Source organism: Giraffa tippelskirchi, chromosome 1 (genome assembly GCF_054371585.1).
Source record: "Giraffa tippelskirchi isolate mGirTip1 chromosome 1, T2T-mGirTip1v1.2.pri, whole genome shotgun sequence".
Taxonomy (NCBI): Eukaryota; Metazoa; Chordata; class Mammalia; order Artiodactyla; family Giraffidae; genus Giraffa; species Giraffa tippelskirchi.
In genome coordinates, this window is record NC_137275.1 from 45,909,007 (window position 1) to 45,930,016 (window position 21,010).

The 21,010-nt window shown below is 40.0% G+C and overlaps 3 protein-coding genes and 1 long non-coding RNA gene across 8 annotated transcripts in view; 2 read left to right on the forward strand and 2 right to left on the reverse strand.

Annotated features, from left to right (window-relative positions):
• FRYL (FRY like transcription coactivator) overlaps positions 1-8,162 on the forward strand; it is a 250,228-nt gene extending 242,066 nt beyond the window's left edge. For 2 of the 3 annotated variants that reach the window (XM_081590507.1, XM_081590510.1), the window contains 5 exons: positions 809-877; positions 3,552-3,569; positions 4,366-4,476; positions 5,517-5,707; positions 6,025-8,162. In XM_081590507.1, the coding sequence (XP_081446633.1) occupies positions 809-877; positions 3,552-3,569; positions 4,366-4,476; positions 5,517-5,707; positions 6,025-6,283 (648 nt within the window). In that variant the 3' untranslated portion in view covers positions 6,284-8,162. The remainder of the gene's footprint in view (positions 1-808; positions 878-3,551; positions 3,570-4,365; positions 4,477-5,516; positions 5,708-6,024) is intronic. The other variant, XM_081590513.1, reaches the window with a different exon arrangement.
• ZAR1 (zygote arrest 1) lies at positions 387-15,289 on the reverse strand. Of its 2 annotated transcripts, XR_014082165.1 has the most exons (6): positions 14,323-15,253; positions 12,769-12,861; positions 12,611-12,685; positions 11,250-11,456; positions 8,793-8,853; positions 387-686 (listed from the first exon to the last, which is right to left on the reverse strand). XR_014082165.1 is itself a non-coding variant. In XM_081590527.1 (4 exons), the coding sequence occupies exons 1-4, from the start codon at positions 15,163-15,165 to the stop codon at positions 11,313-11,315; spliced, it is 1,155 nt and encodes a 384-aa protein (XP_081446653.1). In that variant the 5' UTR covers positions 15,166-15,289; the 3' UTR covers positions 11,136-11,312. The 2 variants fall into 2 exon arrangements, 1 of the variants encoding a protein (XP_081446653.1); XM_081590527.1 differs by lacking the exons at positions 387-686; positions 8,793-8,853 and having other exon boundaries at positions 11,136-11,456; positions 14,323-15,289.
• Positions 14,776-21,010, forward strand: part of LOC145545740 (uncharacterized) — a 32,930-nt gene continuing 26,695 nt past the window's right edge. Inside the window, exon 1 of the long non-coding RNA XR_014082166.1 lies at positions 14,776-15,129. This is a non-coding gene — a long non-coding RNA (uncharacterized LOC145545740). The remainder of the gene's footprint in view (positions 15,130-21,010) is intronic.
• Positions 16,235-21,010, reverse strand: part of SLC10A4 (solute carrier family 10 member 4) — a 41,744-nt gene continuing 36,968 nt past the window's right edge. For both annotated transcript variants that reach the window (XM_081590521.1, XM_081590516.1), the window contains 2 exons: positions 20,608-20,818; positions 16,235-17,107 (listed from right to left, as the gene is read on the reverse strand). In XM_081590521.1, coding sequence (XP_081446647.1) covers positions 16,595-17,107; positions 20,608-20,818 — 724 coding nt within the window. In that variant the 3' untranslated portion in view covers positions 16,235-16,594. The remainder of the gene's footprint in view (positions 17,108-20,607; positions 20,819-21,010) is intronic.

Genomic DNA, 21,010 nt, shown 5'->3' on the forward strand with positions numbered 1-21,010 from the left:
AAGTCAAAAGAACTGATTGTTAATATCAAACTGTCGAAACCTGAGTGCTTAGCTTGAAGGCTCTTAGCTTTCACTTCAGCTTGGAAATTCTATGAGTCCAGTGTTTTTCCCCACTAAACCACAGTACTGCTATTTTCTTTTTGTCTGGCCAAGCAAAAGTTACCTTAAATAAATATCCATCTTTAGGACTAGCCCCTGGATAAGGAAAATCACATTTGGCTTCTGCAACCAGTATCTCTTTGGAGATGACACATTTGTCATATATGGCTGTCCAAAAAGGAAGAAGAAAAAACAAGATTTTAAATGGATTTTAGTTTGTTTTACTAATTAAAAGTGACACACGTCTTCTGAGAATTACACTTCTGATAAACGAACAGACCTGGTTAATTCTAAGTTGCCTTTATTAAACTGACAAGAGAGGAAGCCCACTTTTCATTTCTTCATCTTGCATTAGACACAGATCAAGTATAGGTTGTGAAGATTTCCAGTAAAATCTACAAAAATGCATATTCTTTACTGAAATGGAGCGCCTCAAGTCCCGGGAATAGAAGACAGCTGAGTGTTTCCATTAATAAACTGTCCCCAGTGTGTCCATGTAGCCACGTAGACAGCATCCTCTGCTTGCGTTTGTCACATACAAATGATTCTGCTCAAGTGGAGATGAAAGTCTGTGTCCACAACCAATCCTAGAAATTCAAGTTCACTTTTTAAGATTTTTGTTCTGTATGTGCAGGCTGTTATAGTACCAGTTTCACTGTGCACTATGCAATTACTGTTATTAAAATTTTACTGTTACTTATTTCTTCAGTGGTTAGACAATTGTAAGAGGACATTTGGTGCCAAAGAAGACATGTATAGGATAAACACAGATGCACAAGTAAGTTTCTTATCCTTAGTTTTGCTATATTTCTGTATCAGGTAAAATAATGTATATGCTCAAATGTCCTTATTTACTATTCCTAAAAATGAAGAATTATTTGTAACATTTTTCATTTTTGTTATCAGAACAGTCTTTGTAAATGTTAGGTTCAGTGGAATGTTGGCTTAGTAATGAAAAACTCACTTTAATAAAAATGAACAACCAGCTTGTGATTGAAACTTAATAACATTCAATAGATAAGCTCGATGAATATCTGGATAGTCCAGGTTGACTTTTAGTTGCGTCTGCCTCTTTAAAAATTTTTTCATTCTGCATTAGTCTTCTACAGATAAATTGGTCAAGAAAGCAAACCAGAGTAATACATGCATATTAGTCCTTCCAAAGATGAAATTCTGGTTGGATAAGTTACAGTTTTTGCTAGTAAAATTCAGTGAAAAAAATAGTAATATAGAGAAGACTGCACACATATAACACATATATTAAATGAGGATAAAATTAAGACCTACAAATTATTTTAATAGAAGTGTAACTTTATAGGGGGAACATGCATTAATCAATTAATAGCCTCTGCATTTGACATCAGAATTTTAATCTTTTACAATGTCAGACTGTCATAGATTTCTAGTCACTGTAAAAGTTACTGTAGTACTGTAATAAAAATTTGAAGTTTTACAAAACTGAAATGTTGAGAAAATAGCAATATACTCACTAAATGTTAACTGTTTGCCAGGCGTTGTGCTGAGCATTTCATATTCATTATCTCTACCCATACAATTTCGTCTAGTAGATGCTGTTTAGATGCTAATTATCCCCATTATGCAGATAAGGATAAATAATAAGCAATCAATAAATATTTTTAAATAAGGAGAAAATATATATGCAAATTAAAATCGAGGCTTAAAGAAGCTAATTTATCTAAAATCAGTAAGTAAATAGGATTAAGATTCAAACCTAGAAAGGCTGACTCCAAATCCTGCTCTGTCATAAAGAAATTGTCATGTCATCTTTGTAAAGAAACAAGGCAAGATAAGGGATTAATTAGATCCTTTGGTTCTAATTCTGTCTTTGCCACTATGGCTTAAACAAGGAACAGACTGCTTTCCTCATATATAAATTAGGTGGTTAGACTAAGTATTTCTTGTATCCCTTCTACCTGATGACAAGGAGTTCCATCTCAGAAGTCTATGTCAATTAAAATAGCTTAAGGTTTTCTATTGAGTAAAAAGTGAAAACTCTTTACATTTAAGCCTTCCATTTATATTTTAGCTCTCCTTTCACATTCAGCTCCTTGAGAGGTCTCTTTTTATGCAACATTATGTACTGTCTGTTCCTATATACCAGTATAGCCATTTGCCTAATAAGCACTCAATAAATATTTAAAATAAAGGATTATGTATATGCAGATTTCAACATACTAAAAAGCAATAATTTTAAAGGTACAGTGTTAACATTTTGTGTGATTTCTAGTAATTCAAAACTAAGAAATTAATTATGTTTGTTATTTCCTATAGTTGTGATAATTATAAACTTTATCAGTGATATCTTTTCCATTACATCCTAAAGTGGATGCTATGGATATGTGTGTGTGGAGTCAGTTTTTATTTATGTTAATAGAAATGAAAATATATTTAAAACAAATAGTTCCCATATAAAACCATATGAAGTAAAGCCTCAGAAATTTAGATATGCTAATATGTTTGACATTGGATTGTGCTCAACTAACATTCACAGAATGACCATCCACGTAATTTATGGTAAGTAGTTCAGAGCTAAAGTTCACCTATGCTTAGCAAATCCCTTCTAAATTGATAGCAATAAATGTTATATAAACAGTGCTTCAGAGGAAGCTATTTAGAAAAGCAGATTTCAAAAGGGACTTCTGAATATTTCAAAAGCAATATTTACATTATGATGATTGCTGTTTTAATTAGAAGTAATTCTTCTCCTTTAATGAGACTAGGTCTAAGTTGCTGCAGATATTTTCATGTAATAATTTTTAAATATTCCATAAACTGGATGTTTGATTCAGACCTACTTGGGTTAAATTTCTGAGGTTTACTAAACTTCATTTGAAATGCAGTTTAAAACACACAACTGCTCTCAATATTTTACCTTCTGATTCAGCACTAATTATGGTAACTTATGATTTAAGTAGACAGCAAAGGGTAAGAAAGCCAGAACGAGCCGTGTCAGCAATAATATTCTCATGGGCAGATACTTATTATATAAAATTGTATGCCAGTTCTCTTCTGAGAAGTAACTCATTTCTTATTGTAATTGGAAGTCTTCCACTTTACTAACAGAAATTTGTTATATTTAGCTTTTTTTAAGGCTATAAAAACCCAGATAGATGACCACTTTCAGTAGCCAACTTCCCAACATCCCACTGGTTTGATTTTATTCTTTGTAGCTTTTGCACAAGAAATAAACTATAGCCTAAATGTAATTTAGCTGTTATTTGGCAAAGAGTGAAAAACACCCTGGATTGTTATAGAAATGTCTAAAAAACTTTATTCTGGAAATGGCATCATAAATTTTTCTTTGGAGTGTAATTAAATGTTCTTCAGTTTGCCTGGGACATCTGTGACCCTAGTTAAAATGATTTCTTACACTAATTCTTGGTCTTTTTCTTCCTTTGTATTTTTTGTGACCCGATCACCTTCTTGCTTAGCAAATGGAAATTCTAGCAGTAAGTGACCCATCTTAATTTATAGACTACTTATCCATGTCAGACAAACTGGTTTCATTTGCCATTTGTGACCTAGCAATGTTTTATCATGGACTGCTTTAAGAGTAGTGTGTGCTTTAGTTTTGCATAGCCCTAATCCATGAAATGTTTTAGTCCTACAAAGATAATGAGGTTTTATAATTAATATGTACAACTAGCAGTTGCCTTTTTACACATCTCTAATGAATCTCCTTTTAAATTTCTTAATTTTAATAATCCAAGTGCATTTGTTAATTTCAGTGAGATTATGAAATTTTTTTTTTAGAAAAAGGAATTTAAAAAGCAAACTATTCTTACTTTTTAGATGAGAGGTTATCCAGAGTTTCACTTTTTGCTTTATCAAGCACTTGTTGATAAATGCAATGAGATGTATATCTCAATGTAGCAAGAGTATATGAATTTATAAATTATTTTCATTATGAAGTTAAAGTTTTTAAGTTCTAGTGAATCCTTTTTAAAGCATTCTATTTATTGCCTGCTAAAAAATTCTATTTATTTGTCTAATGTGAAAATGTATCACACTAAAAATGAATTATGTAACCAATAATCTTTTAAATTTTTATTTTAATCCCAGTCTTCAGAGCATCTTTCATCTGTGTTTCATCAACTTCATACCATATTAACTTGCTTACTGCAGAAAAATAAATCTCAGAACAATTTAAAATAATTATTTACCTGTAAATTTTTATTGGAACTTTGTTGTCTCGTCAAATATGTTATTTACACCTAAATTTAACATGGTGTTATTTATTTCTAGGAACTGGAGCTCTGTCGAAGGTTATACAAATTGCATTTTCAACTGCTGCTTCTGTTCCAAGCCTACTGTAAACTTATCAACCAAGTCAACACAATAAAAAATGAAGCAGAGGTAAATATTCAATTGTATTAGGCATTAGTAACTGATCGTACAAAATTAAAATACATTCATGCATATTTCCTTGTAGGAGTGCTGAAGTCGAAAGTCACTTATGGAGAGTGGCTAGTGGGTCTTTTTTTTTCCCCCTAGTTAAGTATTATCAGTTTTTGAAATGATGTGCTATTTTAGGACCAGCTAGTAAATCTGAAAGCAGATATCCAGTGATCTTAAAAGGTTTGAGACCTTAAAGTTCACGGTAGCAGCAATATAGATCATCTATAATCAAAAATCAAGCACAGCATGTCAATTCAGTAAAGACAAAATTGTATTATGAAACGCCCTAACATCTTGTCCACGTAGTATTTCTATACTTCTAGTAACTCACACAAGAATAAACACGTCAAGAACACTGCGAGTGTTAGAAATCATAGCATAAATAGATTCAAAGGTAGGGGCTTTAGAATCTTTCCCTCTTGCCAACCACTGGTACCAGAACTATCACCAAGGAAATCACTGCATTTTCTAAAATGGTTAAATTTACTTTAAATATATATATATATATATATATATATATATATATATATATACACACACATACCGGTTTATATAAAATACCCTGGAGAAATACCCTTTAAAATACAAAGACATTACTGTCAATTTTTTTTTTCATGATCTTCCCAGAATTCCAGGCCCTATGTTACAAAACAATAATATAAATGTATTTTTACTATCCAAGATGATGTATAACATGTTAAAATATAGACCAATATAAACAACCTATTGTTTTACTTATTACAATGTATTGATAACATTTATTACATTTAAGATAACCTGTTGTTTTATCAAGAGTATCTAAAGACTACTGTTTGGCAGCTGAAATTATTCCAGCTGAATAGAGAACTTGAAATATTAACTGTCCTAAGTTTAACAACTGAAAACAATCTTGAGAAAATATTACCATCATCAGATGTAATTTCACAGCTAAGTAAGTATTCAGTGTTGTTACCAAATGTTCAGATTTGATCCTTTTAAGGTATATTTATTTCTTTTAGGTCTTCAACATGTCAGAGGAACTTGCCCAGTTGGAAAGTATCCTCAAAGAAGCCGAGTCTGCCTCAGAAAATGAAGAAATTGACATTTCCAAAGCTGCACAAACTACTATAGAAACTGCCATTCATTCTTTAATTGAAACTTTGAAAAATAAGGAATTTATATCAGCTGTAGCACAAGTCAAAGCTTTCAGGTAAAATGTGAAGGGATTTATAGGAGATGCCTTTATACCTAACTGGAAGTTTATGATGGAGTTTGGGTTTTCAACTTGATGTCTCAGTCTTTGTAAAAGGAAAACATGACCTTATTTTGTACACTTATCAATGCAATGACACCAATTTTAGACTTTGTTCATTCTCTGTGCTACTTTCAGTAATATTTGTTAAAATGTTAAAACAGATCCTCAGTGATTCATAAGGAAATTACTTTTTGTAAGTATTAACTTAAAAGTACTTAATCTGGAATGATTGCTGTGAATCTCAGGACTTACAAATAACTGTGTGCTTTCAGATCTCTCTGGCCCAATGACATCTTTGGCAGCTGTGAAGACGCCCCTGTCCAGACGCTGTTACACATCTATTTCCACCACCAGACACTGGGCCAGACGGGAAGCTTTGCAGTCATAGGCTCTGACCTGGACATGTCAGAAGCCAACTACAAACTGATGGAACTTAACCTAGAAATAAGAGAGTCTCTACGCACGGTGCAATCATACCAACTCCTCGCACAGGCCAAACCAATTGGAAATTTGGTGAGCACTGGATTTTGAGAAACTTCAGGCATTCAGGAAAAGACTGAACTGAAGATGATTAAGAATATTAACAAGCACCTTTTATGGACCCTTGCAGTTCACTGACAACTTTTTCTGGCAGCATCGACAACCCTAGAGTAACTAATGTCAAACTTTCTCAAGGTAAAAAAGTAAGAATGTCAGAATGACATCTGAAGGGGAAAAAAATGAATCATCTAACAGCTGCCAATACCTCCCATAATAAGTGTATAAAGAAAGAATTTTTTAAATGACTTGACCTATGTGAAAAGAAAAGGGCTAAAAGTGATGCATACAAATACAATACTTTCTGGAAAAAGAATTCTAAGAATGTTTGCAATAATGGCCTCTAATACTGAGACATTGGAAAGCAGGTAAAATGAGGCTGAAATCGAGGCTGGTTCATTTTAGCTGAAGACCTGCAGAGTTGCTTGGGTTTCTAGCAGTCACAAGCATAATCGACAGCTGATGCTTAATCATCTACATGAAGAACATCCATTCGGATAGATAGACACAGAAAGACTTATTTGCAAAAACCATTGATTTTTTTTTTTTCTCCCAATATGTGGGATAAGGGCGTGGGTGTTTTGTTTTTTGGTCTGTATAAGGAATTGTGTGTGTGTGTGTGTGTGTGAGCTGAGATGTGTACATATGTGATAGTCATATTTTCAAGGTATGAGTGTTTGGTGATAACGTCTCAGAGCATGCCTAAAAGAGCACTGCAAGATTATTTTTGAAAAAATTTATTTTATTAGATCTAACTTCATAGTGTGTAAATGTTAGGACATTTTAATAATATTTTAAAACTGGGCTTTCCCAGTATTTCGAAAAGAAATAATATATCTGTTAACGTTATTGGAATGCTGCTCAGTTCTCTGATCAGTGCTTATGTTACAATTGTTGATAACTAACCAAAGTAGATGCCTGCGGAGACTTTAAAATGTACAATAAAGATGTATGCTGCCCGTCAGCGCTTCTCATTAGAAAAGTTAACTTATTTTACTCCATAATTATTATAGAAACTGTATAGATTAAAACTGGTATTTTCTTGTACATTTGTGCAATGCACTGTTATACAAGAAGAGGTGTACAAAGCTAAAGAAAAAAAACTGTGGTCATTGATGGTAGAATATGTGACTTGCAGGCCCTGAAAGTCTGCAGAATTCAAGAAGAGAGATGCAAATGCATTTGTATATGTTTATGCAGGACTCACAAGTTTCACCCTTAAGGAACCCAGGGCTACGGGGGAAGATGAAAGGAAGCCTGAAGACTGACTTAACCAAAACATGCAATACACTCATTCACTGTCCAAGTCTGCAGCATAACATGGACTGGATTTCTCTGTCCTTTTTTAAAAATAGCATTTTGTAAAAGAAATGAATGTAGTCCCACAAATTCCTCTGATTTGAAAGGAACACCTTGTATTTTTTATATGCATCTCTTATCCACTGTGACTTTTCTTTTAAACTGGGCTCTGGGATTCCAGAGTTTAGAATGTAGAAATGAAATGCTTAGCTTTGCCTTTTCTTGGCGGTGCGGACCCTGCCAGAAATGTAATTATGCTCAAGTGCATTAACTGAGGGCACCGGGCATGCCATTGGACTGCTGACTGGAGTTATGTTACCTATAAAATTCTGTAACTGGTCACAGCACATTCATAATCACTGTATTTTTTGACCCCGATAAAAACAATTATTTTGATGGTGTTCTGGTACTGTAAATGGTGTCCTTTAAATTATTTAATGACTTCTGGGTGTGGGGCAGGAAGGGAGCAGTGGTGTCTGGAAGCACACCACACTTTACATCCTATCTCACCATCCCCTATTTTTCTCACCCTCCTTATATCCTTTTTGTTAAAATAAAAAGCATTGTAGCTCTTGGTCTGTGTTGTATTTTAAGAAAGGATGAATGCTTATAGTGTGCCTCATTAAGGAACTTTTCAAATGTTGCCTTCACTATTCCTAAAAAAAAAAAATTGTCCTTCAGAAGGGGAGGACACATTTAGTTCAATTGACTAATTACCCAAACCTTCCAAACATTTGAAATTTCCTTTTCCTATTCATATGTAACTAAGTCTATTAATAATGTAATAAAGATGAATACACCTGCAGAAAGCAAAATGCAGATATAAAATCATTAGGATTTCCCTTCTGCAAATCAGATTTTCTTAAAACCTATACTTTGTTGCTCCTTGTCCTCTGGATCCAAAGTGTGCATTCATTAACAAAATATATCAAATGCTTAATTTATTAAATACCTTATTTAGTTTCAATCAGAGCCCAGTTTTTGCTCATTTACAACCTTTTTCTTTTGCACACTAAATTTATCATTTTTAAATAGTAAGTCTGTAAAATAACATGAGATACAGTGGTTTCTCCAAAAGTTTACATGATTTAGAACATATTTTTACTTTTAGTAATGTAAGATGGGGAGGGTGTGGTGTCCCCCGCCCCAGCAACAGTCCATCATAAATTCAGAAAACAGTCACACAGTCTTGGGATAGACTCACCAGAGCCAGAGTGAGCATCCCTCCTTTTGGTCTCTGAGAACTGCTTATCCACCAGCATAATCTATTCAAGAGGAGATAAGAATCGATGTCAATATAGTTGTACTTTATGGCATCTTTAGTTTTAAATTTTCAAAATTTCAAAACTGTCACTAGCAAATGTAAGAAATATGAACAAAACTAGAATCACTTCCCTTGATACCCAGGGAGAATAGCATTCTGGGGTATTTCCTTCTAGCCTCTTACTCTCACTCAGAAAAATCACATAAATTTCCAATTATACATACAGTTTGACAGTGCCTCATTGCCAGAATGTTCGGACCATAACTCTCATCACGAGTTCTTGTACCACTTTGTTCAGTTTCCGAATGGCCACTAAGTAAAACATACTCTGATCCTGGCTTTGCTCAACTGTAAAATAGGGTTAACTGTGCTATTGGGAAAATTAATGGCAATGTTAAGCCTAAAGAATGATTAAAAAAAAATAGCCATATTAATAACCATTGAATTTGTCCTAGGGCTCACTGTAGGGCTCATTTCTATTGTTCCTCATTTGTTCATCAGATGCTTAAATATGTACCTCTTGCATGCTATGTAAGTCAGATTGGTTTGCTATCCGTGTACCTACCAGTGACCTCAATGAGTTAACAGCATTAACACAAAACTCATCGCCTTCACCCACACCTTACGGTCCTCGTCCTGCATTTCTCTTTGGCCCCACCAGAATTTGATCTTTGCAAGGCTTTTTACGGGTTTACGAGCATACACAGTATTGCCAGAGTGATTTTTTTTTTTCTAAAGGTAAATCTGTCACTAAGGCTCCACCACAGCTTTAAAGCCTTTCAGTGGAGCCTCACTGATGACACGTGAGGACTAGTTGCCCCAGCCTGGGCCTACCAGTGATGCCAGCCATCACACCCACCCCTGTCCTCCAATGTATTCTGCCACTGTGGCCTCCTGGCTTTCTCTACCACTGGGCCTTTGCACATGTTCACTTAGTCTGGAAAAGTTCTTTCTTTCCCTCTTTGCCTAATTCAGCTCATCCAAACTTTAGCTCAGCTGTAGTGTCGTTTTTTCAGGCAAGTCTTCTCTTCCCTCCCCAAGTCAGATCCCTTTTGTTTTCTACCAGGTGCTAAGTGGCTCTTACATAGTGCATAGCAGAAGTTTTGTGCAGAAATTAATGGGCATATACCCACTACATGGGAAGCTTTATCAGGGCCGAGGCCACAGCCATATTTCTCCGTGGTAACTGCAAGGCTGACTCAACTGTTTTCACACTTCAATTACATAAGCAACATCTGGGGTGCTTATTAAACACTTCACCTCCAGGTAGTGATTCAGTAGCAACAGAGGCCTAAGAATCTGCATTTTTACAAACACCAGGCCATGGGGTTAGAGGCCTTCCCCCCACTATAAAAGGTTCTAGAGACTTCAAATTCATTTTAGTTTCTTTTACTCCCCATATTTGTTTACATACAAGCATCCAAGATGTTAGCAGACTTACTATATACATGGTTGCTCTAAGGTAGTAAGGGTTAACTAAAGTGGGATGGTTAGAAAGTTGGAAGGCATAATTAGCACCTGGTTCCAATTATGTTGTTTCTGTAACCAGGAAACCAACAGCTCTCAACTCTGATTTCATTAGAATCCCTCCTGTCATACCCCACCCCCACCAATGCTCCCGAGTCTGAGTCTCGAGTCTCTGTATTTTCTTGGTAACCTGGTAGAAAGCTATTAGGCACAGTTAGGATGAGGAGCCCTGTGTTAAATGGTGCCAAACACTTCCCACCTACAGAACTGCAAGTCCACAATGACAAAGGCTACAGCTGCCTCTAACTTCATCTTTAAATACATTTAGACCTTTTTTTTTTAATGTTCCATTACCAGCTGAAGTTCATTTGAAGTTATTTAACATCTAAAAACTGCCCTCAGCTCCCCCAACCCGTTCCAGTCCACATCTGTTCCATATCTGTGACGTTGTCAGCACGTCAAGTTCTCAGCCTTTGTCCCTCAGCACCTACTACACTGAGATAATCTGGAAGCCGTCCACTCCCAGTTCTGACTCTGGGTTACACATCACCCCTGTCCCCTCAAACATCAAGGCCTGGCTCTGCCTTCACTTCCAGCAGAAGAATGCTCATTTCAATAGATGGCTTTTTTGTTCAATTAATTTCTTATAGGCATCAGACCTACAAGCAATAAACATCCCATCAGTGAGTCCCTTCATACTGTCAAGTAGTGACTAGCCTAACTCAGAGCCTGGCTGCTCCATAAGCAATGGACAAATACTAAAGTAACAAGCTCAGACTGTTAAGACAGGCTCTTCTACAGATCTTACGCAGTGTATCAACTGTTTTGCAATGCTTTTATTTTACAGTTTTGCCAAATAACAGCCTTTCACGAAGTATTTTGAGGGAGTGGCAGAAGAGGACGGACATGGGGGAAAAAAGCTCAGCTCACTTGTCTGCTCCACTAGCACACGTTCAGCGGGGCCACGGTTTTTTGGGGTTCCCCCCCATTCACTTAAATGATATATTTGAAACTGAAAGTGCTGTCACAGGATAGGCGTTTGCCTTTGCATCTCCCACACAAATCTTGACGGTGGGGCCTTTTGGGGTCCACATGGCGAAGTTTCACTGGGCAAGAGCATCTAGTCTGTTTACAATTCTGAAAAAAATCAAAGTGAGACATGCATGCAGAAGATAAACCCTTGGTGATGTCCTGGAACTTCAAAATTGTTTCTCTAGTCCATTCAAATACTAACTGAATGCACACTAAGCAAGGTGCTGTGCCACCCTTTGTCTGTCTGCAAGGACAGGAATGGGAGGAACAGAGCCCTTCCATCATGCCCTCCTGCTCCCATTTTGCATAGGATTCAATTCCGAATTGTGAAGCTTCTTTTGAGGAAGTTTAAGAGGAAATCTTTTCCTACCCTTGAAGCCAGGGTGGAGAGCCACCAGGTAGGAGAGAGGAGTCTGACAACAAAAGTGAAGGTGCCAGGAGCTAGAAGCAGGCCCAGTACCAGTGGCTGACCTTGGCCCTCTCCCTGCTGCAAAGGACCTCAAGCTGAGGCAGAAGGCAGAACAACAGCTGCTGGGCCAAGAGCAGAGCTGTTAGTAAGTTCGATTTCCTTGTCAGATTCCTCTCTACTTTAGAACTTGGCTCTACTCTCAGAGTCAAGGGCACTGATTAGGCTGTCTCAACTGGCAAGTCAAGGTCCACTAGCTGTGTGGTAACAGCCAAGTTTAGTTCCTTCTTCCCTCTTTGATTATCACAGCCCGTTATCACAAGGCAGTGCTCAGTGAATAGTAACAAGCAACCTGTTACCACTTAACCTGATAAAGCCGTGCAACTTAGGTTTACTTTAAAACAAATTCCTTTCTGAACTAAGGCAAAACAGAAAACTTAGAAAAACTTGCATTTTTTACTAAATACTTATAACTTGGGTATGTGCTTCATGAAATGTATTTGCATAAAATCGTCAGCCTTTACTACCTCATGTTAAAAGGTATCCTGTTCTTTAAGTTTACTCTCTCCTGAACTGGACTGAATGTCAGGTAAAGCAAACATTATTCCACATTGCAAATGAGACAACAGTCTCCAGAGATGTTCACACGACCAAGGTTTACAAGAGCAGGAGGAAACTAACACCGAGACCTGGCTTCCCAATTGAGTATTATTTCTACAGCTCCTTCCAGAAAGGAATCAAAACCTCAGGTCACTGGGAATCTAGGCTCTCTTAGGAAATATATTCAAGAAACTACTCCTAAACCTTCTCATTACCATCTAGTTCACGCACAAAATGCAAACATTCAATTTACTTGGCAGGTGATATCCTCCACTCGGTAAGGGTTATAAGACTTCTGGCATGTTCGGCAAAACTGCTTGTAGTAAACCTGATGGGAAAAAGGAAAAACTTCAAGTCCAAACCCTCCTGAACCTTTTGTCAGGATGACGCTGGTGACCAGGCATTGCTTACCTTGTTAGTGCCTTGTACACACCACACATAGGCACTTTCCCAGCGGATATTGCAGTCCTTGCAGTGATAGTAGCCATACTTCTGCTCTAAGAACTGAGCAAAAGAACAGCAGAGTTTAACCAACTTGCCATCTGAATCAGCCTTCATCTCAAGCAGCCTGGAAAGGATCTGATACTTAAAACTGGCACTCTGCTTCAGATCATGGAGGAAACTAGAATCAGGTTCAAGTTGGTATCCACAAGGTAACAATTAGGAAAGCTAATAGCTTAATCAAGTAGTGAATAGAAAAGCATGGCCCCACAGAAGTTTGTGTTCCACATTTACTTGGTTCAAATAGCAGTTTACTAAGCAGGTGCTTTCCTGCGGACAGGCAAGGGGAAAGCCAAACATACAGGGTTCCTGAATCTTGGGATTCTAGAGGGAGAGTTTTTCTTTCTGTAAAACAGGTCTGATCTTAGCACACACACAAATGAAGTAGTCAAACGGAAGAAATAAGACTGCACTCTAAAATAATCTTGGGTGAACACCTTGAAAAAAGCTCTTTATGTTGCTAATTAAGTTTCTACAAAACAGCGGTGCTGAGAATTGAAAATATGGATAAGCCATTAATTCATACACAATATGAACAAAAGTAGTATTACCTTATTCTTTTAAGTTATTCTCAGTAAGAAACAAGTTACAAATTTTTCGAGTTAGGTCTTTGGGATTGGAAGGAATTTTGGAGGACTCAGCATTTTCACAGGTGAGCAAGCTGACGTCCAGAAGGTTAACGTGAGTATCAACACAGTTTGAAGCGGTCGTAGCTTGTGTACAAATCTGTTTCACTTTGCTTCGCGGACCCCCACTAAATAGCCCGGAGGGCCTGGAGGAGACAACAGAAGGACTCCTCCAGGCCTTTTACTACTTCTCACGTCTTTCTCCTCCGCTGGGTTACAACCCCTCAGTGCGCTCCAGCTCTTTAGCGGTCAGGCAAGTACCACATGGCCCTCCGAGCCTGCTGCTCTTGGGTAGCAATGCACGACAGCGCGCATGCTCCAGCGGTACCATCAGATTTCTGAATAGGGGTGCATCTTAAATGCAAGGTAAAATCTTGACTAGGACCCCAGTAGTCAATGGTTACGGTTTCTAACACACTGAATTCAAAACAGAGTGGGATCCACGGGAATAGACTCTCCTGGCCAATAAGTTCGCCTTCCCATGTTCTGAGACCCATCCTGGATCATCCAGTGTACATACAATGTATTTGCTGTATAGAGCTGACTACACTCTGGCGGTCAGCAAATACTCTGGGAATAAGAATGTTAAGAGCTTTCTACCGCCACCGCTGTGCAGCTGGAGTCCGACGATAACAGCAACAAGCACACTACACTCGATTTAATGCTGACGGAGATAGACTTCAGCAGCCACCGAAAGGCACCGCAGCGTGCGGGCGCCTAAAGGGAGCGCGCGCCTCCACGTGTCGAGAAAAGCCGAGGGCGGGCACCCGGACTAGGATGGGAGCCCACACAACTCCGGGGGATCCCCTGCCAGTTCCCGGGCCGACTCGGGTCTCACCTGGAAGCGGAGGCGCTCCTTGCCCGGCTGGGCGCTCCGGGGCGACGACCTCTCACCAGCGGCGTCCGGGACCATGGCCACCGGCGGGGGCTGCTCGCGGCTCGCCGGTACTGCGGCCTGGGCCTCGTCCGTCTCAGGCTGCGGCAGCTGGGACACCTTCCTCTCCGGCCCGTCTCCCTCCTCGGGGCCTCGGGGCCTCGCAGGTGGCGGCCCTCGCTCAGTCTCCGGCTCCCCGGGCCTCTGCTCGCCCGCCGCGGCCTCGGCCCCCTGCAGGAGGGTGGCTAGGCAGCGGGAGGTCACGGGCGAGTACACGGCCAGGGTGCGCAGGAAACGCACCGGCCGCGGAGCGCGGCTCGGCGGGCTGTCCTGCTCCGGGCCCCGGCGGGCGCGCTGCGGGGAGGCCGGGCAGCTGCCGCCCGCGTCCGCCGCGCCCTCGGGATCCGGACTCGGGCCGGACTCGCGGGCCCTGCGCCCTAACGTCCGCCGCCCCAGCGAGCACTGCACCGACACGTCGCGGCACGGGTTCACCTGCACCGCCGCGTCCCGAGTGCTGGCCCGGCAGGGGCCCACCTGCGACAGCAGGGCCATGAGCTGCGAGCGGTGGTAGCTGTGGACGTGCTCGGCGGCCGCCAGCTGCCCGTGGCCCGGGAACGACGACGAGGCCGCGCCGTCAGAGGAGGAGGAAACCGCAGGGTAGCCCCCGCCCCGGGGTCGCCAGCCACCCTCGTCCGCCCCGCTTTTTCCCTTGGCGGCGGCGGCGGCCGGGTAGAGGCACCGGTACGAGTAGAGGGCGCACGCCGGGTACAGGTAACCATCCAGGACGACGTCCCCCAGGGCAGCCATCAGCGTACCCCTGCCGTCAGCCTGCCGGCCCCGGCGCCCTAAATAGACGACCTCCCAGGGGCAGCCGGACGCGGGCCCCACCCCCGCGGCCCGCGCTGCGCTGGGGCAGCGCCCCACCCCCACCCACCCCACCCCGCACACTTCCCGCCACCCGCTTGTGTCCTCGCTTCCCCGCCGAAGGGTTCCCTCCCCGACCTTGGTGTGGTAATATTCCACACCCGGAGGTCGGCACGAATATCCTTAAGATGATCTGCAAAGAAAGCTTTCTTTGCGACGCAAAACTGATCTGGAAGTGAACTTGCCCCCAGGTGAAGAGGATACCCGCAGAACCATCCCCCGGATTAACCGAGCCAGGTGGTCGCCATTCCTCGGTTATTGTCTGCGCCGCCTCCGAAGCTGAGGCTAGGCTGGGTGCCTCTAGCTAGTGAGCAAAAATGCGAAGGTTTGGGGAGACTGCTTGGGGTCTGATAACCTACGATCTCAGATTATACGTTATTTAATCATCTCAGAGTTGCTCTGAGAAATCTACGCATTGAACCCTTTCAGTAAGTGCATAGGGAAAGCACTCTAGGGCATCGTATCTAGGCTAATTGTTTTCTCCCGTGGAGAATTTACTCCCTCCCCGCCGCCCCGCCTCCTCCGTCCCCCGCCCACCTCAAATGGTGACCCGGAGGTGCTGTTGAATACCGCCAGGGATTGCTCTTCTCTGGGGAAGATAGTCGTTCCACAGATTTTTCTGACCAAATAAACTTTGCAAAGGAAAACTGGTTTAGACTGTGTTTACATAAACGCTGAAGATAGAACCAGTCCCCAGTTGAAAAGCAAATGCTTTGTTCACTAGAAAGATGTTGGCTGTTCGTTACAAATAGATATCAGATCAAGTAATCAAATACATTCATGTAATTTTTCCCTGATTTTGAAACAGGTTGGACAATGAGATATTAATTTCATTGTTTAATCGACCTGTTTGGGGATTTGTCAGAATACAGGTCAAATTTCAACAGTGTCAAGTATTTATAAACTAAGCAAGCACACTTTGTTTTAACAACAATTACATTCAACTCAATTATGCTTTACAAATATAGCATGTTTTTACTCATATAAGATAGTGCATCAAAATTCTACATTTCCAAGACCCTGTTTAACATATTTGAAGTCATAGAAATTGGTAATGGTGAAAACCAAAAAGCACACTTGTTCAGGCCATCGACCTAGCAGTCCCAGGCGCAAGTTACATTACAACACTGATTTGTAATTTAGGTAAATGCTTGGTTAAACCAATGCAACCTTATGGTGGGTAGATCAGAACTGTTACATGTATAATGATGTGAACCAGTTGTTGTTCTTTATGTAAACCATAGACACTACCACAGACCATAAATATGAAGTAGTATTTCAGCAAGATAAACTCTCCTGTGTATCTCCATATTTAGAGCGAAGTCTGAGTGGTTTCCATCATAATTAAATTATCTGCTTTCACTGTGCCATAGGACGTGTCTCCCATTTCCTCTTCTTTCAGTTTCTTATAAGAAATATCTGTATCTTCATCTTCATCTAGAGGATCTTGCTTGCGCAGTACTCCACTTCCATACATTTTATATATTAGAACAAAAATCCCTGCTTCTGCAGACTGGAAAAGGGCATAAAGCAAGGGAAACATATACATACTTCCTATGTTTTGTGGTGGAAATGCCAGTTTCAGGATGGCGGTACAGAGCTGCACATTCTGGCTCCCTGTTTCCAGGCTCACCGTCCTCTTGCAGTTAGGCGGAAGATGGAAGAGAGTAGCTAAGCCATAGCCTGAGGCATAGCCTGCCAGAGGCATAAAAATCGCTACCACGTAAACAGCTGCTGGAATACTGGCCAATAGTTCGGGTCCTAACATAGTGCCGGTCAATATGAAAAGGACCACCAGCGTCATTAGCAGAGACCACAGGGAAATCTAGTAAAAGAAAACAGATAAGCCATCAAAAATAATTTTTGGAACTTCCCTGGCGGTCCAGTGGTTAAGATGCCGCATTTCCAAAGCAGAGGGCATGGGTTCAGTCCCTGGTGGGGGAACTAAGATTGTGCAATGCCAGCATGCTGCTGCTGCTGCTAAGTCGCTTCAGTCGTGTCCGACTCTGTGCGACCCCACAGACGGCAGCCCACCCGGCTCCCCCATCCCTGGGATTCTCTAGGCAAGAACACTGGAGTGGGTTGCCATTTCCTTCTCCAATGCATGAAACTGAAAAGTGAAAGTGAAGTCGCTCAGTCGTGTCCGACTCTTCGCGACTCCATGGACTGCAGCCTACCAGGCTTCTCCGTCCAAGGGATTTTCCAGGCAAGAGTACTAGAGTGGGTTGCCATTGCCTTCTCTGGCAATGCCAGCATGGTATGCCCTAAAGATAACAATAATAAGATAGTTGCAGAGGAATTCAAACAAGGGGACCCTGGACTCTTGGAAGAGGAGAGCCATCTAGTCTGATCTCCTACACAGAATGATCTTCGCCATGAAAAGCTTTTGACATTATTTTTGAGAATGGGTAGATCACCTCAGGGGGCATCCAGGCCATGTCACATAGCTCTGTTTGGGGATCTGTCCTTATGTGTAGTGACAATGTGCCTTCTATAACTGCTAGCCACTGGCTTGGACAGGCACTAAGGAGCAACACAGACCAGACAGACTACTCCTCCTAAAAACAGCCTATAAATGTTTAAAAAAGTTATGAGGGGAAGATTATTCTTCTCTAGGAGCAGATTGTCGCAGGTTTTCAGCCTCCATCCCACAACTCTGTTTTGGAGTCCCAATTTGTTCTGAGTGCTCAGTCCTGTCTGACTCTTTGCAGCCCCATGAATTGTAGCTCACCAGGCTCCTCTATCCGTGGGATTTTCTGAACAGGAATACTGGAGTAGGTTGCCATTTCCTCCTCCAAGGGATCCTCCCGACCCAGGAATCGAACCCGCATCTCTTGCATCTCCCACATTGGCAGGCAGATTCTTTACCACTAGCACTACCTAGGAAGCCCGACTGTTATGAACATTTCTTTAATTTGTGAATGTGCCTCTTAAAAACAGGGCGGTTAGAACTGAGCCCAATATACCAGGTATAGTCTGATGAATGGAGTAGACAGATAGATATTACTTCCCCTGAACAGGACTCCATGTTTTCCATATGAAATTAGTTCTGGTTTTACACAGAAGGTAAAGGCTATTAATTTATGCAACTGAGCGTCCAATATTTTTAACTTTCAAAATACTTTATATCTCAGAGAACTGTTAGTAATACCCAACAATTACCAACTCAGATTAGGTTAGAGAAAAGAAAAAACATAAGATGTGAGGAATTCTTTGTAATTCTGCAACTCCCTCCTTTTTATCTGTTGATGAGAAACCTCCCACCTGTCTCTAATGATGCTTAGGAATTATTATATATAATAGAAAGATTTTAGATACAAAACAATTGACTATAAAACAGTGTGTCATCTTGATGTATGACTGATACATTTCACTCATGCAAGTAAGACAGGCTTGTAAATAGTAAGATGGAAACCTAGAAATTCTTCTTGTTCTTCAGATTGGCAGTTTGTTTTTTTTCAATGGGGCAGAGGGTTGGGTGGGTGTTTGTGAGGAAGACGACAGTTCCAGAGCGATTTAAGCGTTGCTTCTGGTTTCATAGATATGTGGGAAGATAATCATGTGGAGTCTGTGGGATTGGCATATACTCTTTAAAAAAATCATTCAAAATTTATCTGGGCTGGTCAAAAATCTATCCTAAAGGGTACTGAAATAATATTATAAGAATCTCGTGCTACAAATGTACCAATCAAAACTTTTCTTATATTAAGTTTCAAAGTGTGTCTACATCAAAAGCTTTGACAAGAAATCTGATTCTTCATTGTGTAACTAGTGGCTCTGAATCATTTCCTTTGAGCCATTTTAAATCATTTGCGTGAGCACTGACATTGAATACTCATTTTAAAGTGTTTGCAAATGTATAAAAATATTATGAAGCAGATCTTATGAGTGTGCTAGTTAAGAAATAGGTCCAGCTTTAACTCTAAGATACGCAGTCTTATTGGATTATCTGTTATTTAAATATATTTATCTATTTTTAGCATGGGAATAGGGTATTTGATTGACTTTCTCTTAGAATTCCTTTTTTATAGTAAATGCATCACATTAATACTATTAGCTTAATGATCAAACTAATAAGTTCTTAATGCTCTCAAAATGATCTATAGTATGTTATGTTTAACATTTAAATATTTATGTTTACATGTGCATATATATTTATTGTGCTTCCCTGGTGGCTCAGACAGTAAAGAATCCACCTGCAATTATTACATTCAAAGAATATATGTTTATTACAGAGCATAGCTTTTTTACTCAAGGTTGAATATATGTACTGAAAAGAGCCCTCTATTTTTCATATTAAAGTTAGCCCCTCTGGATAATCAGATTACTTTAATAAATAAAATAAGTAAAACACAAAAGATTATGTCATCTTAAATCTACATAATTGAAACATTAAGTGAGCCTTTTTCTCTTTGTTTTCTAAAGGAATTTGCATATACATTTTACAGTAATTAGTTATGTACTTTATTTAACTTCCTAAAATGAGAATCCTGTTCATGGTTTACTCTTATTTACTACTATTTTTGAGTTTTCAAAGAAAGTTTAATTTACATTTTTTCCCCCAATCAATTATTACAAAATCTCTACTGCTACAAAAACCATCACTTTTTAAAAATAAAGCATTATTGGAAATACTGCACAAAATAATAGAAATCTCATCCTTTCACTAGCTTTAGAAATCATATGAAATATTGCAATGGGGAAGGAAAAAGAAACACACAAATTTAGTAATGGTAATATATTCTGTATTATTTACCCAGGACCTAATTTTATTTTGTGTATTCTATTATATTCCATGATGTAATTTTTGAATTACCTTTGGTCTTATTAGTGTAAACTTACTTTTAGAAAACTAATAAAACATTTTAAAGGAATCTGCTACAGAGTTGCTCAGAATTAGAGTTCCACTTTTAAAGAATAGAGTAATGCATTTCTAAAATACTGCACAAATCCAATTAAAATAATTTTATTTCACCTGCTTTGATTTTTAGTAATACATGACTTCTTGGTGAAAAACATGTTGCCGTTTAATTGCACTGTCATCTTTTTTTCCTCATGATCTGTTCCCACCTGTGAGTACTGTTAGTTATCTTATGCTGTTTTTAACCAACTTTGGTAAATTAATTAAAGCTGTTATTTTTGAAGTTCTGAAAGATGGGATGGAAGTTATCTTCCTGGCATAATTTTTAAGTTTATCCATGCAAGGACTGCCTAGTCCTTTTCTTCCTTATCCTTCTTTTCCAAACTTCTCACCATTTCAGCCATGGGTCGGAGACCAAGAACCCTCTACGAATGTAAAGGAGGCAAAGGGAAGAGTGACCTTACCTTCACAATGTAGTCAGCCACCCGGCTATATCTGTAGCGAATGAAGACGCCCAAACCGATGGGGATGAGAGTGCTGCAGAGCGTCAGGATCACTGTCCCTATGGGTAGTAACTGCACCAGGGGAGTGTCGATCCAAGGCCGGCTGTAGATCCACAGGCACAGGGGCATCAAGACCAGGGCCAGAAGAGTGGAGGAGATGGTCATGATGATGCTGCAGGAAAGGGAATGGACAAAAGTTGGAACAGCTTTGAGCCAAAGAGCCTTGCTTGCACACTGGATAGAGGAGAAAGAGGGAGACTGCAAGCCCCCCAGTTTGAAGTCAGGGATGAACCTGCTTCATCTCAGGGGAGCACCAAGAGAGCAGCATGTCTAAGCCCAACTGAAACAGGAACTCCAGGTAAGA

Excerpts from the sequence above, each read along its gene's own strand:
- ZAR1 (XM_081590527.1), bottom strand. The coding sequence starts at position 15,165 with ATGGCTGCCCTGGGGGACGTCGTCCTGGATGGTTACCTGTACCCGGCG. Across the intron at positions 12,686-12,768 it reads GTGTACAAGGCACTAACAAG|GTTTACTACAAGCAGTTTTG; the intron begins GTAAGCAATGCC and ends TTTTCCCATCAG. Across the intron at positions 11,457-12,610 it reads TGGAGGATATCACCTGCCAA|AATTGTAAACAGACTAGATG; the intron begins GTAAATTGAATG and ends GATTTTTTTCAG.